This window comes from Cyphomyrmex costatus, unplaced genomic scaffold, assembly GCF_001594065.2.
Source record: "Cyphomyrmex costatus isolate MS0001 unplaced genomic scaffold, Ccosl1.0 scaffold837, whole genome shotgun sequence".
Lineage (NCBI taxonomy): Eukaryota > Metazoa > Arthropoda > Insecta > Hymenoptera > Formicidae > Cyphomyrmex > Cyphomyrmex costatus.
The window spans coordinates 155,051-167,416 of NW_017280416.1; the positions used below are offsets into that span (position 1 = coordinate 155,051).

Genomic DNA, 12,366 nt, shown 5'->3' on the forward strand with positions numbered 1-12,366 from the left:
TATATTTATATTTTTAAATATATATAATTATTTCTTAGTTTTGATGATATTTTCGAGTTAATTAAAATAAATTCTTCAACAGCCGATCTCTCCCTCGCGGAATGGGGTCGTAAAGAGATCACCCTGGCGGAGAATGAGATGCCAGGGCTTATGTCGATTAGAAAAAAATATGGACCATCCAAGGTGCTGATGGGTGCACGGATCGCCGGTTGTCTTCACATGACCGTGCAAACTGCGGTGCTAATTGAAACCCTGGTGGAACTTGGCGCAGAAGTAAGTTAAGATTGAGATTGGATTGGAATTTAATCAATCAGAAGAAAGAAAACTAATCTCAAGTTTAGTAAACTTTGCTTTTATTAGTTAAATTTCAATCTATTCTCTTTCTAGTCTGATCACATAGCTTTAAGGTCCATTACTTGTAAAAAAAATTTTAATTGTAATCGTAAAACTGCCGAACATTCTAAAACGTGAAATCGCAATCGCAATTTTGATTGTGAATACCGGTCTTAGTTATAAATAATAAAAACGATAGAATTTCATGCAGTTTTTTACTTATTGACAATAAACATGCAAAGATAAAATGTGCACATGAACATTATTATCATTGACTTTGTGATCTCTCCCGTAAATCTGAATATATCACATTTAGTCAGAAACATTATTTTCTTGACATACATGCTATTCCAAGTATAGTAAACTTCCATTGTAATATTTGTGAATAAATATTATAAGAAAAGATCTCTTTTCTCCATTTCAAAGAGTTTCTTGTTGAACTTGAACATCTTTACAAAAACCTTTGATAAAGATCTACATATTTTGTGAATCAATTGTTTTTATATTCAAAAAGTACTTCTGTAAATTAATATCCAGTTCTAATTGTAAAAACTATTTATTTTGAAAATCAGAATCATGTAAATTATTTTTACAATCGAAAAGAACAGTAATTAAAAAAAAATGTTTAATTTATTTAGAAATCTATAATATCTGAACTACACGAATATTAAATCACTTTTGTATTGCAGGTACAATGGTCGTCCTGTAACATATTTAGCACGCAAGACCACGCAGCAGCGGCGATAGCAAAGACTGGAGTACCGGTATATGCATGGAAAGGAGAAACTGAGGAAGAGTATATCTGGTGCATTGAACAAACCCTCGTGTTCCGGGATGACAAACCATTCAATTTAATCCTCGATGATGGCGGCGATCTGACCAATCTCGTGCATACCAAATATCCGCAGTATCTTAAGGAATGTCGCGGCCTATCCGAGGAAACCACCACTGGTGTGCACAATCTCTATCGCATGATGAAGGATGGTACACTCAAAGTGCCGGCGATTAACGTTAACGATTCCGTCACCAAGGTTTGTATATTCCCACGAAAACAAAGTCATGAGTTAACAAGTTTATGAAAACAAGTTTATGAAATACGGATAAGCTATCAATGTGGAATTGACGTTTAAAGTGTGTCAATAAATTAGAAGAAAATATCATTAATGATTTGATTAGAATTTGATAGTCATTATATGTGCACGAATTAAGATAAATATGAAATTATGAAAAAATAATAACAGTGACGTAACTGATAAATGAATGATAAGTCATTCGTAAATGCATTAACATTTGCAGAAATCGTGACGCAATGCATGATATTGCCTGTCTAAAAATAAACATTGATATTTCACATAGTTACACTTTACAATGTTTTTCAAAATGAAAATAAAAAATAAAAAATAATTAAAATAAGAAATTAAATTAGAGAATTCGCAAAAATCTATTAATATCCAAATAATAATGATGATGAAGCTAACTTAGTTTTATATTTTTACAGAGTAAATTCGACAATTTGTATGGATGTAGGGAATCATTGATAGATGGTATCAAGAGAGCGACCGATATAATGATTGCTGGTAAAGTATGCGTGGTAGCCGGATATGGAGATGTGGGTAAGGGATCTGCGCAAAGTCTCAGAGCTCTCGGCGGTCGCGTTATTATCACAGAGATTGATCCTATCAACGCCCTTCAAGCGGCCATGGAAGGATACGAGGTACATTAAAAAGGAAACCGATCGATTATAAAATTGTCAAAGTATCATCTCGATTACTGAGTACACGTTATTGTACCATATTATATTGCAAATTAATATTAATAAGTGTCACGGTCTTAGAGCAATTAATAAATATCTGTAATCCGTAGGTAACAACGATGGATGAGGCAAGTACGAAGGGCCAGATATACGTAACCACTACGGGATGCAAGGATATCATCGTGGATCGTCACTTTATGAACATGCCGAACGACGCTATCGTCTGCAACATAGGACATTTTGATTGTGAGATTGATGTCAAGTGGCTAGAGAAGAATACTGAGAAAACTAACATAAAGCCCCAAGTGGACAGATACCGATTGAAGAATGGCAGGTGTGTTTTGTAAAACTTTTACACTACATGTAATTGTTAAACTGATGGATCTTCCGATAAGTTAAATCACATTCATGTTTCAGACATATTATCCTTCTCGCAGAGGGTCGTTTGGTGAACTTGGGTTGCGCGATGGGCCATCCAAGCTTCGTCATGAGCAACTCGTTTACAAACCAAGTGCTCGCACAAATCGAACTCTGGACAAAATCAGACAAGTATTCGATTGGCGTACATATGCTGCCAAAGAAGCTGGATGAGGAAGTCGCAGCGTTACATCTGAATCACTTGGGTGTGAAATTGACAACTCTCACGGCAGAACAAGCTAAATATTTGGATGTGCCAGTGGAAGGTCCTTATAAAGCCGATTATTATCGATACTAATCGTTGTACGATAAAAATTTGTAAAAATACATCACAGTTAAATTGTTACTGTAATAATGAAGTTGGTTTTATAAGGTATTTGAAACATCAAGTTTTTTTCCTTTTTTTCCGATCTCATTCGACAATCTCAAACAAGGACAATAATTTGTATCTAATTAGAATCTAATTTATGTCTTAATAACGTAAAATCGTAATCAATAAATGATTTTTATTTATCTTTGGTCAATCACTTTTTTAGACAGAATTATCGATAATACATAAAATAAAAATCATTTTATTCTTTTCTCATAACAATAATTATCACAGATCATGATTATGTACAGTTTTGTCTACATTATCTAAATTTTGAGAATTACCTATACTTTGAATAACACTGAATTTTCCTGCAAGCAATGACAGCCGCAGCCCGTGGGACATACTACTTCTTTAGCAAACCACGCGGCTAAGTGCTCGATATGTCCACCATGGCCGCAAAACATGCAGGAGTTACTCGCACCTAGATTTTTCAACGAAAACGAAATCTTAATTTTATTTGAGATTAAAGTAGTCCTTGAATTTAATTGTCAACTTATACAAAAGACTACGAACCTCTGACTGTAACGTGACAAACGATACATTGGAAGCTCAACCCTTTGCAATTAGCGCACTGTGGACCTGGACTAATTTTGCCGCAGATTCGACACTCGTTCTGTAACTCGACATCCTTCTGCACATTGTTCGAGGACGCGCTCAGATGTTTCAACACATGCGCTCGAGCATCCAACAGCTCCCACCTGTGCAACGCCTCGGCATACGCCTTCTTATAACCATCATATAAGGCCGTGTATTTCTCATCAAATAATCTGCATAAGATATTCAGCATTTATATTACACCACGAAATTTATATTACACCACTCATCCAAGCACAGAAATTTTGAATATTTCTAAAGGAGACATTTAAAATATCTATCTTTTTCTTTTTTTATAATACTTTTCCAATATTATATTAATATTATCTTTAGTTCTAGAACATACTTAATGTTTTTCGCCGAATCCCCAAAATCTTGGATAACTTTTAAATCATCCAAGGACTCCGACCATGAGTTTGACCGGTGTTGCTTCAGATTCTGAAAATTCCATCCCTCTAACGTAGTATCTGCCAGATGTATTGTGTGATAAGGCGAACCGCCAGGCTGCAGGGAAATAATATATTCAATAGAACAGATTCATAGTTGAAATACGTATATCAGCTATATACTGCGAGACAGAATACACACGCATACGATATACAACACACGCACACACACAATAATTAATATTAGTATTTATATGATAATTAGTTGTATGATATACATGCGTAACTTCATTATGCAAACAGCACATGTTGTTTAATTACAATTTGCTACTTTCACAAAAATAACGCGTTACTATACACGTTATTTTTTTTTCTGTAGTAATCGCGTTCATACAAATATGAACTTTGTGTCTAGATTTTAATTATAATAAACAAATCCACTTGGTGGTAACTTTCAGTCCGATGCTAAGAGACGAACACAAGGTATCGGTTGTACAAAACAGAGTACCCTATAAACTAAATTCAATATTTCAAACATTTTATTTTAACAAAACTCAGAAATCTTACCTTTAACCACCATTTTCCTACGGAAAGCCTCTATAACAAACGTAACATTGTATTGTTAGCAGTGATAGATACATATAATTAGAAAAAATTATGTACGCCAGTACAGTATATTGTTGCTTTCCAGCAACTTACACAAGCAATCGTACACAACATTGTGTAACATAGTATATAATTTTATGCTTTCCAACTACGACATAAATCGACTAAAATACTGTGTTTGTCTCGTTTTATATCACTTTATTTAAAAAATATTAAATTATTACTCTCTTTTCATTATACTATTTATTTCTTTAAAAATAATACTCCGATAAAAAAGTTTCTAAAATTACATTCAGATATATGTACCTAAATATGAGACCTTTTTTTGTTTTACGTTAGTAGAGAAATAAAAAGGCCAAGCAACATTTCAACTATAAATCGACACTGTGTATTATTGTATCACAGTGTATGATTGCTCCGTTGCTAGAAAACATCCTATCTACATCTAATGTAAAATGATGTACAAAAATTAAACTTTTAATCGCCATTCGTGATTCAAAAAATTCTTTTAATAATAATAAAACTATAAATAGTATCTTTACTCAATCAGTTAAGTATGCGACGTATTTGTTAATATTGTTTATGAATAAATATGTATACTGTACCGCCGCTGTATTCATGTGAACAAACAAATTACACATTGCTTAAAAAAATCGTTAATAATTCGCTCATGCATCGGAAGAAAGAGACACTGTGCTGTGCATAAAAGTTTCCATTCTTATCAAATATTGAGAAACGCGTATGCAGAGTAAAAAGCGAAAATGTGATCGGTGTAATGTACATATAATTTCTCCCGTCTACTTTGCGAGACAAAGTAGCCATGTTAAGGAGAAATTTTCAAATGATATACAACCTGCACTTCTTGCTCTTTCGTACAAACTATATACTTACACTAACGTTCACGGATTTACTGGTCAGTCGAGTTTGCAACGCGTCCGTGTTCTCGGATCGGTAGCTAAGTGCGCAGCTCAGCATGCCAGCCATCTGAACATCAGACTGCTTAGCATAATGTTGTATTCTAAATAAAACAAAGAAATTACATATAAAATAAAAATGACACAATCGATTGATAATTACATAAAATAATCGATAATCTATGGAAAGATTTTAGTTACATTTTTTTCGAATAAAAATCCTTTTAAAATTTACAAATTTAAAAAATTAATATTAATTTTGAATCTTCATTCAACAGAAAATATTAAATTAATTAAAAGCTCTTCCTTTATTTGACTTAATATTATTTAGATCCAATATTGGATTTTTTTTCCAGAATATAATTTAATTGTTATAATACATATAGTAATAAAATAAAGAATAATGCTTACAAGAAATGAATTAAGTTTTGACCCCAAGGATGTAAAGGCCATGGAGCATTGATATCAGGAGAATGACTCGATTGGTAAGAATTTTGTTCGGTATTGGATGGTGATGGTGAAATGATCAAACCAGCTAAACACCAAGTCTGAGTTAAATCAGACCTTTCCAACGTAGCAGCCACATTTGCATTGTGTTGATACATTGATGGAATATCAGCGGTGTTAATTCTAAAAAGAAATAAAATATTTCCATTAATTTTTTAAATGTTACGATATTAAAGACGGTTAGTCCTGGACAAATTTCTGTAACTATTAATGAGGTCCCAGAGGACCGAGGATAATTGAAGAACGATGATAAACACAATTAATAAAATTTACGATTATTAACATAGAGAAGAACCTCCCATTCGAGATCCATCAGTGTTTATTTCACGACTATAGCAACATGGGACCGAGCGTTATCATGGATAAGGGTCAGGAGAAGAATCATCTTTCAACGATTTGATGCAATTGATAATCGATTTTGCATCAAATTATCATTCAAACGCTCCAATTGTTGTCGATAACGCTCGACGATGATTGTTTCGTTTTCGGTTTCAACAGCTCATAATATACGACACTCTCCATATCCTATTAAATACAGAGCATTGCTTTGTGACCGTGGAATCACCACTTTTGAATCGTCGAAACTGGTCTCTACATACTGTTTTCGAAAGAGAAAATTCACTGTAAGTTTCCGCAAGCAATGGATGAGTTTTAGCTGCACTTTTTTTCAAATCAAAATAGTGTAGAAGTACACATCGGAAAAATAACTTATCGCGTTCCATTTTAATTCAGTTATAGAAAAGCATATGTGTAAATAAGGATGGCATCTTTTGACTGAATTTTAGTGAAAAATGTTCATACTTCAAAATGACATAAGTAACAGATGTCTTTGATCACAGCATACGCAGCTAGAGTTATCTAAGCGTGAACAGTGGCTTTTAATGCAATCCTCTAATAAATTCGTGAATTTTTTAATATATAATAAATGTTCTATAAATAAGTACGCATACTTCTAATACTATAATATCTTACATAAAGTTAAAAATAATGATTTTTTTCCTCGCAATTTTATCATTTCCATATTGATAATCAAACTCCGATGATAACATTAAAATCACAATTTTTAATAAGTTGAGTATTGTTAATTAATTACTTAAATTTTAACTTTCGCGAACTAATTAACGCGAGCTTTCAAAAAAACCGACCGTCTTTAACAGTATCGTCAGTGGCATAATATATATAATTAGAGCATTTGATGGCTTTTGACTCGATCCACAGACTTATAATTTGCGGGTTCAATGCCATTCATGCCTCATATACGCGGTTTTCCGCGTTGTTGAATATTGTCACTTATTAAGGTCTCTTACTAAAAATCAAATAGCAACATTGCCCATTGAGAAACAATAAGTTCCAATATTTGTCTATCAATACCAGTGTGTTTTTTCTTCTCTTTATTATTAATTCAAATCCAAATATGGTTTAGAGACTCAAGAAGAAGAAAAAGAAGTAAAACGTATATGTATATTGTAATTGTACTCACGTGTATTTCTCGGCAAGCTCTTTATTGACAAAGAATAATGACGAAACATCGTATATGATAACCATCGGATGACAATTTTTGAAGTACGATCGATCATGCATCCTACCTGCGCCATGCAATCCACGTCGAAGATCCTTCTGCTGATAGAATTTTAGTTACATAAATAATGCATATATAATATTACTATTCTTGTTCTTATCGATTTAAATATTCCTTACACGATCTTGAAAGTAGTACGAGCTGATAGACATGTTATCGTTAGTTGGCACATAGGAACTTCGGTACATATGTATGAAAGGTTCGCCGTTGCCGATACTATTGTCCAAGGCGGACAGTGCTCTGGGCGTCGCATCTCCTGGTTTCATCGACGATCTTCTCGCAAAGGAGGGACGGCCGAAACAAACGAGGATACCTGTTTAAAAAAGCGATTAGAAAAACGCAAAGTTAAAAGAAGAGCGTATACGCACCTACACAAGAAAATTTAGCACCAGACGTTCTAGGAAATGGTATATAGGAGTCCTGATAGTTCCCGCAGATATTGGGGGAGCTCAAGAAATTACTGTTATCCTGCATATGGTATACTAAGTGCCCGCTTTCGTCCTCGTCTTTCTTGCACATCTGTCGAGCATAACACAAGTCAAAATTTTTACCCGTATGTTATATTAACACTTTCTCGATATGGCATACACGGCTTTCTTTTTCCATTACTTATTACTTTTTTTATTAAAATATACATTTGTTTGGTACTGCGTTATGTTTCTTCATGCCTGGCATTTTAATTAAAAAAAAATTTCTTACAATATGTTCATTTTTATGAAAATTCTAAGTAATCAAATGGATTGAGTATGCTATATTGAAGTGTATTATTCTAGTAGTGTAACGTTAAGGGTTAATTCAAAAAGAAGACCTACTTACTTGCTCCAAAGTTATATTTAGTTGCCGGAGACATGGTTCCAAGCACGATCTGTTCTTTTTGACGCGATGCTGAGCAGTTTGTACGAGAACCTTCAGCAGCTTAGTCATTGTTGTATTATCGATCGTTGTACCGGGACAAAATTGGAACGTTGGTTGGGCGCTGCATGGATAATTTACAGGGAAATTTACTTTTAATATCACATTGTAGTTTTTTGTACATGCGGTTATCGTACAGCTTCTCTCCACTACGTCCATCGCATTTACCTGAAACGAAACGCAAACATTAGTTATTTCAAATCATCTGGTATTTTGTGTATATGTAAATACTACCTCTATATTTGGTATATTCATATTTATCAAGGAAAACTCCTGCTGTAAACTCTTTGGCTGAGTGGGGGACGAGACTTTTTTAGAATTATCTGGAAGGCTGATAGTCTCAGATTGCGGCACAGGCTCATCCACTTTAGTCGTAATGTAATTTATCTCGGGCTCGCTCTGAGAAGTGTTCAGCTGCAGTTCTTGGACGGATTGCAGAGTTCCTACAAAGATGTTTCTCATACATAAAAGAAACTTTATCATCGAAATATCACAATGTATTCTACGTACTTAAATTATTCTCTTCGGAATACTGACTGTAGACTGATAGGCCATCATCTATACCATTGCTGCATAACTAAAAATAAGAAACATTTCTTAATATTTTTGAGGTTTCCATGCATTCTCTTCAAAGGAGCTATGGTTATCTTGGTATCTTAATACATCCATAAATAAATGGTATTTAACAATATATTTAACAGTGTATCAAGACAAAGTAATTTGCAAGCTGCATAGCTTCTTTAAAGAAACATTTCTATTGCTCGTAATTTGTATACTTTACAAAATTGTGAGAAAGATAAGTTCCATCTTACTTTCTTTATAAATGGACTGATTTTAAATATCCTCAGACATTGATCCTTGGACCATGTAACGAGTTCAAATTCACTGTTTTCTATAAGTAGATACGAATAGATTTATAGCGATGTGTACTTTCTATAACTCTCTTCTTTCTATAATATACTTTCAACAATTTTTCAATATAACAACCTAGTTTCAAATGCCGCCATTGAAATTCAAGCACAACATCCGTGTGGCCCACAAACGTATATATTGGCGCACTGAGATTCGACGTATTCCATAATAAAAGACTGTTTTCTCCACGTCGTAATTGCGGCACCACTATCGTCACCAAACCCTCTCCAAAAGGCTGCAAAAAAATTTACGAATGACGCATCATATGGGGGAGCACAATATAAAAACTCTTAAATCCTATATCCGTGTTCCTACCGTGTATCTTGCTCTCCACACAGGTGAATTTGTCGTTAAAATACTCTCGGCTCTACGCGGATTAACAATATCGAAGATCTTGACGGTGCAATCTTGACTCGACGTTGCCAATTGATTTTGTTGAAAGGGACACCAATCTAAACCATGTATCTAAAATTTTATTTTGATTTAAATACTTTTTTTTTACACACAAAAATCACTAATTACTAAATTAGTGATTACTAATAAACAATATAATAAAGCTATGTCATACTTTTGTTAAGTGGGCTGTTATATACTGTACAGGACTCGTCGCCTTCCGTTGGTCCCATATCTTGACATCTCCATCGTGCGCTGTGGCCAAGATGTGCGTCGACAGTGGATTCCAACGTACTTGAGATGATCCCGCTAAAAAAGACGTAAGAACTGTTATTTTCTCAGTTAAGAAGGAATCAAGTACCTCCCTTCTATTATGTCTTCTATCTTACCAACTGCAGACAAAGACAAGCATGGTTTCCTCTGATCTCGTATATCCCAAATATGTATAAACGTGTCAATGCTACAAGAAGCAATGATATCTGGCTCCTTAGGATGCCAACTCAAATCGCTAACTACCCGTGTGTGGGCTTTTAGACTCAGAGTAGTTTGCAACTCGTAACCGCCTGCTCCATTAAAGTTCAATATTTCGATTCGTGTGTTACTCTATAAAAGAAAATTATTTCAAGGCGAAATGTAACAGAATACATATTTTTCCAGACAGTATGGAGCGGCAAGATCCTAAATATCCAAAAAGAAATAGAAAGAATCTTACAGAAATTGCGCACAAGTGGCAATTTAAGTCGCATGGATTCCATTCGGCAGAGCCAACCTCGTATTTACTCTGTCGCTGAAACTTCTTCACTGTATTCACATCTTCGTCCAAATGTTTCACCGCTAAGTATCTACGTCTAGAGAAGAGAGACAGAAAGAATAAAATTTTTATAGTATTAGTAATAATGTGATATTTAAAACACAGTAAACTAATGATATTTTTCTTACATTAAACACGTAAGTTGTAAGAATATCTTTGAAATAACCTCATTCTATCAAAAACTTGAATACTAATTATATTAATAAATTAATAAGTAGTATAAACTAAGTTGAGCTGTAAAGAACAATTAAGATAGTAGAAATGGATAGGAAATAAACGCTGGCTATGATTTTTAAGAGATAATAAGATTTTTGAGAGATTAAGTAAGAGTTAAGTAATGTAGACCAAACAGGGAAACTAAAAAATAGGAAGAATGGATGAATGAAAAGTAAGTGAAAGGTATGTATGGATGAATGGGTTAAGAAAAATTGTGAACCAAGTCTCCTTCTTGACTTGTAAAAAAAAAATATATACTGAAAAATATAAATAAAATTCTATTTTATTAATAAATTAATAAACATACTAAATATTTGTCATAGATTTCAAGCACAGTAATAGATTAAATGACATTTTTTCTCACATAAAACATGTAAATATCAACAGCGTGGCTTTTAGATCATCTCTTTCTACGAAGACTTGTGTGTGTGGCAGTGCTAATTATTTATAAATTAATAAATATCACTAAATATTTGCCGTAGGTAATTGTTGATTTATAAAGACCACTTACCCGGCCAACAGAACGTAATTGCCGGTCGCGTCCACTGCCATGGTGTTAGCCTAAATAAAAAAACTAAATAAACTCTCATTTCTCCGGTGTAACAAGAGTTGTTACGGTTGTTACTTCTTACATGAAAAGACGCAACACTTTCTCGACCAACCTGTAAGTCGCGGTGCTCCGTGACCACGTAGTCGCTATTTCGTTTCGACATTTTGACTAATTTCGATTAAATAAACTTTTAAGCTCCTGTCTACGACAGGCTGTCACACCATCCTCATTCCTAGGTCGATGTGCGCCGATCCAGGTCGATCCTGCGCTAATTTTGCGGTTTTGCGAGGTTAAGATCACTTCAAATAAATACAGCCGACGGGTGCGCTACGATTAAATCACTACACGTACACTATATGCATTACACACACATATAACATACAATATTTATATCAAAGATTTATATATATAATACAAAAGGTATTATAAAAGAGCATCAGAGATATTAAAAGATATGCTCGTTAATTATTTAATCGTGTTCTTCTACATGTTTTATGTTATATCTTCGATTTCTGATATATCATTTCGTATTATATTATATATATCTCTGTAACGACACGCTAAATTGTTATTTTGAAAAATTGTATTAAAGTTTTATATTTAATATAAATAACTCGGAGCCTTAAATGATGGCTTGAATGAATTTCGGCTTGGCTTTATCAATATTAACTTTAATCTCGGCCGTTTCTACGAACAATGCACACAGTGTAGAATAATTAATTTTATAATCTCGTTTAATTTACTTTTTTAACTTTTAATTTCTAATTCTAATTCTTAAAACTAGAAAAAAAAAAGAAAAATAAATCAAGCTAAATTAAAATTAGTCTACAACATGATAAAAACACAATTCTAAGCATTAGAAAACGATAGAGTAAATTATATTAAACTGAGAGTAAAGTAAAAATCTTACATGTCTATTATTTTATTCAATGTAGATTAACTTTGACTACAATGTAATTTATTTATTTTTTCTAATTCCAATAAATTAAACTATAATTAAAATTAAAATTTTTTAAATATTTATTTTGATGGAACTGATAGCCTTTGTGTTTTTATGGTTGGAATGATTGTTTTTTGGCCTTCTCTCTCTCTCTCTCTCTCTCTTCCCCC

The 12,366-nt window shown here is 33.3% G+C and overlaps 2 protein-coding genes across 5 annotated transcripts in view; one reads left to right on the forward strand and one right to left on the reverse strand.

The window, feature by feature from the left end:
- The window catches only part of Ahcy (adenosylhomocysteinase), a 3,695-nt gene extending 872 nt beyond the window's left edge, over positions 1-2,823 (forward strand). Inside the window, exons 2-6 of the mRNA XM_018549561.1 lie at positions 83-273; positions 1,023-1,364; positions 1,832-2,047; positions 2,197-2,420; positions 2,504-2,823. Coding sequence (XP_018405063.1) covers positions 83-273; positions 1,023-1,364; positions 1,832-2,047; positions 2,197-2,420; positions 2,504-2,801 — 1,271 coding nt within the window. The 3' untranslated portion in view covers positions 2,802-2,823. The remainder of the gene's footprint in view (positions 1-82; positions 274-1,022; positions 1,365-1,831; positions 2,048-2,196; positions 2,421-2,503) is intronic.
- A 285-nt stretch (positions 2,824-3,108) lies between these two features.
- Positions 3,109-11,571, reverse strand: Wdr59 (WD repeat domain 59). Of its 4 annotated transcripts, none has more exons than XM_018549558.1 (20): positions 11,369-11,571; positions 11,218-11,267; positions 10,392-10,527; positions 10,069-10,282; positions 9,855-9,988; positions 9,602-9,751; positions 9,362-9,521; positions 9,187-9,266; positions 8,885-8,951; positions 8,609-8,817; positions 8,279-8,542; positions 7,831-7,981; positions 7,582-7,775; positions 7,364-7,500; positions 5,788-6,006; positions 5,354-5,480; positions 4,424-4,453; positions 3,817-3,974; positions 3,390-3,643; positions 3,109-3,297 (listed from the first exon to the last, which is right to left on the reverse strand). In XM_018549558.1, the coding sequence occupies exons 1-20, from the start codon at positions 11,417-11,419 to the stop codon at positions 3,158-3,160; spliced, it is 2,925 nt and encodes a 974-aa protein (XP_018405060.1). In that variant the 5' UTR covers positions 11,420-11,571; the 3' UTR covers positions 3,109-3,157. The 4 variants fall into 4 exon arrangements, with proteins under 4 accessions (XP_018405060.1, XP_018405059.1, XP_018405062.1 ...); XM_018549557.1 differs by having other exon boundaries at positions 7,364-7,503; XM_018549560.1 differs by having other exon boundaries at positions 7,364-7,503; positions 11,218-11,280; positions 11,369-11,419.
- Between the last annotated feature and the right edge of the window lie 795 nt (positions 11,572-12,366).

Excerpts from the sequence above, each read along its gene's own strand:
- Wdr59 (XM_018549557.1), bottom strand. The coding sequence starts at position 11,419 with ATGTCGAAACGAAATAGCGACTACGTGGTCACGGAGCACCGCGACTTA. Across the intron at positions 10,283-10,391 it reads GCCACTTGTGCGCAATTTCT|AGTAACACACGAATCGAAAT; the intron begins GTAAGATTCTTT and ends TTTCTTTTATAG. Across the intron at positions 9,267-9,361 it reads ATGGCGGCATTTGAAACTAG|AAAACAGTGAATTTGAACTC; the intron begins GTTGTTATATTG and ends ATCTACTTATAG.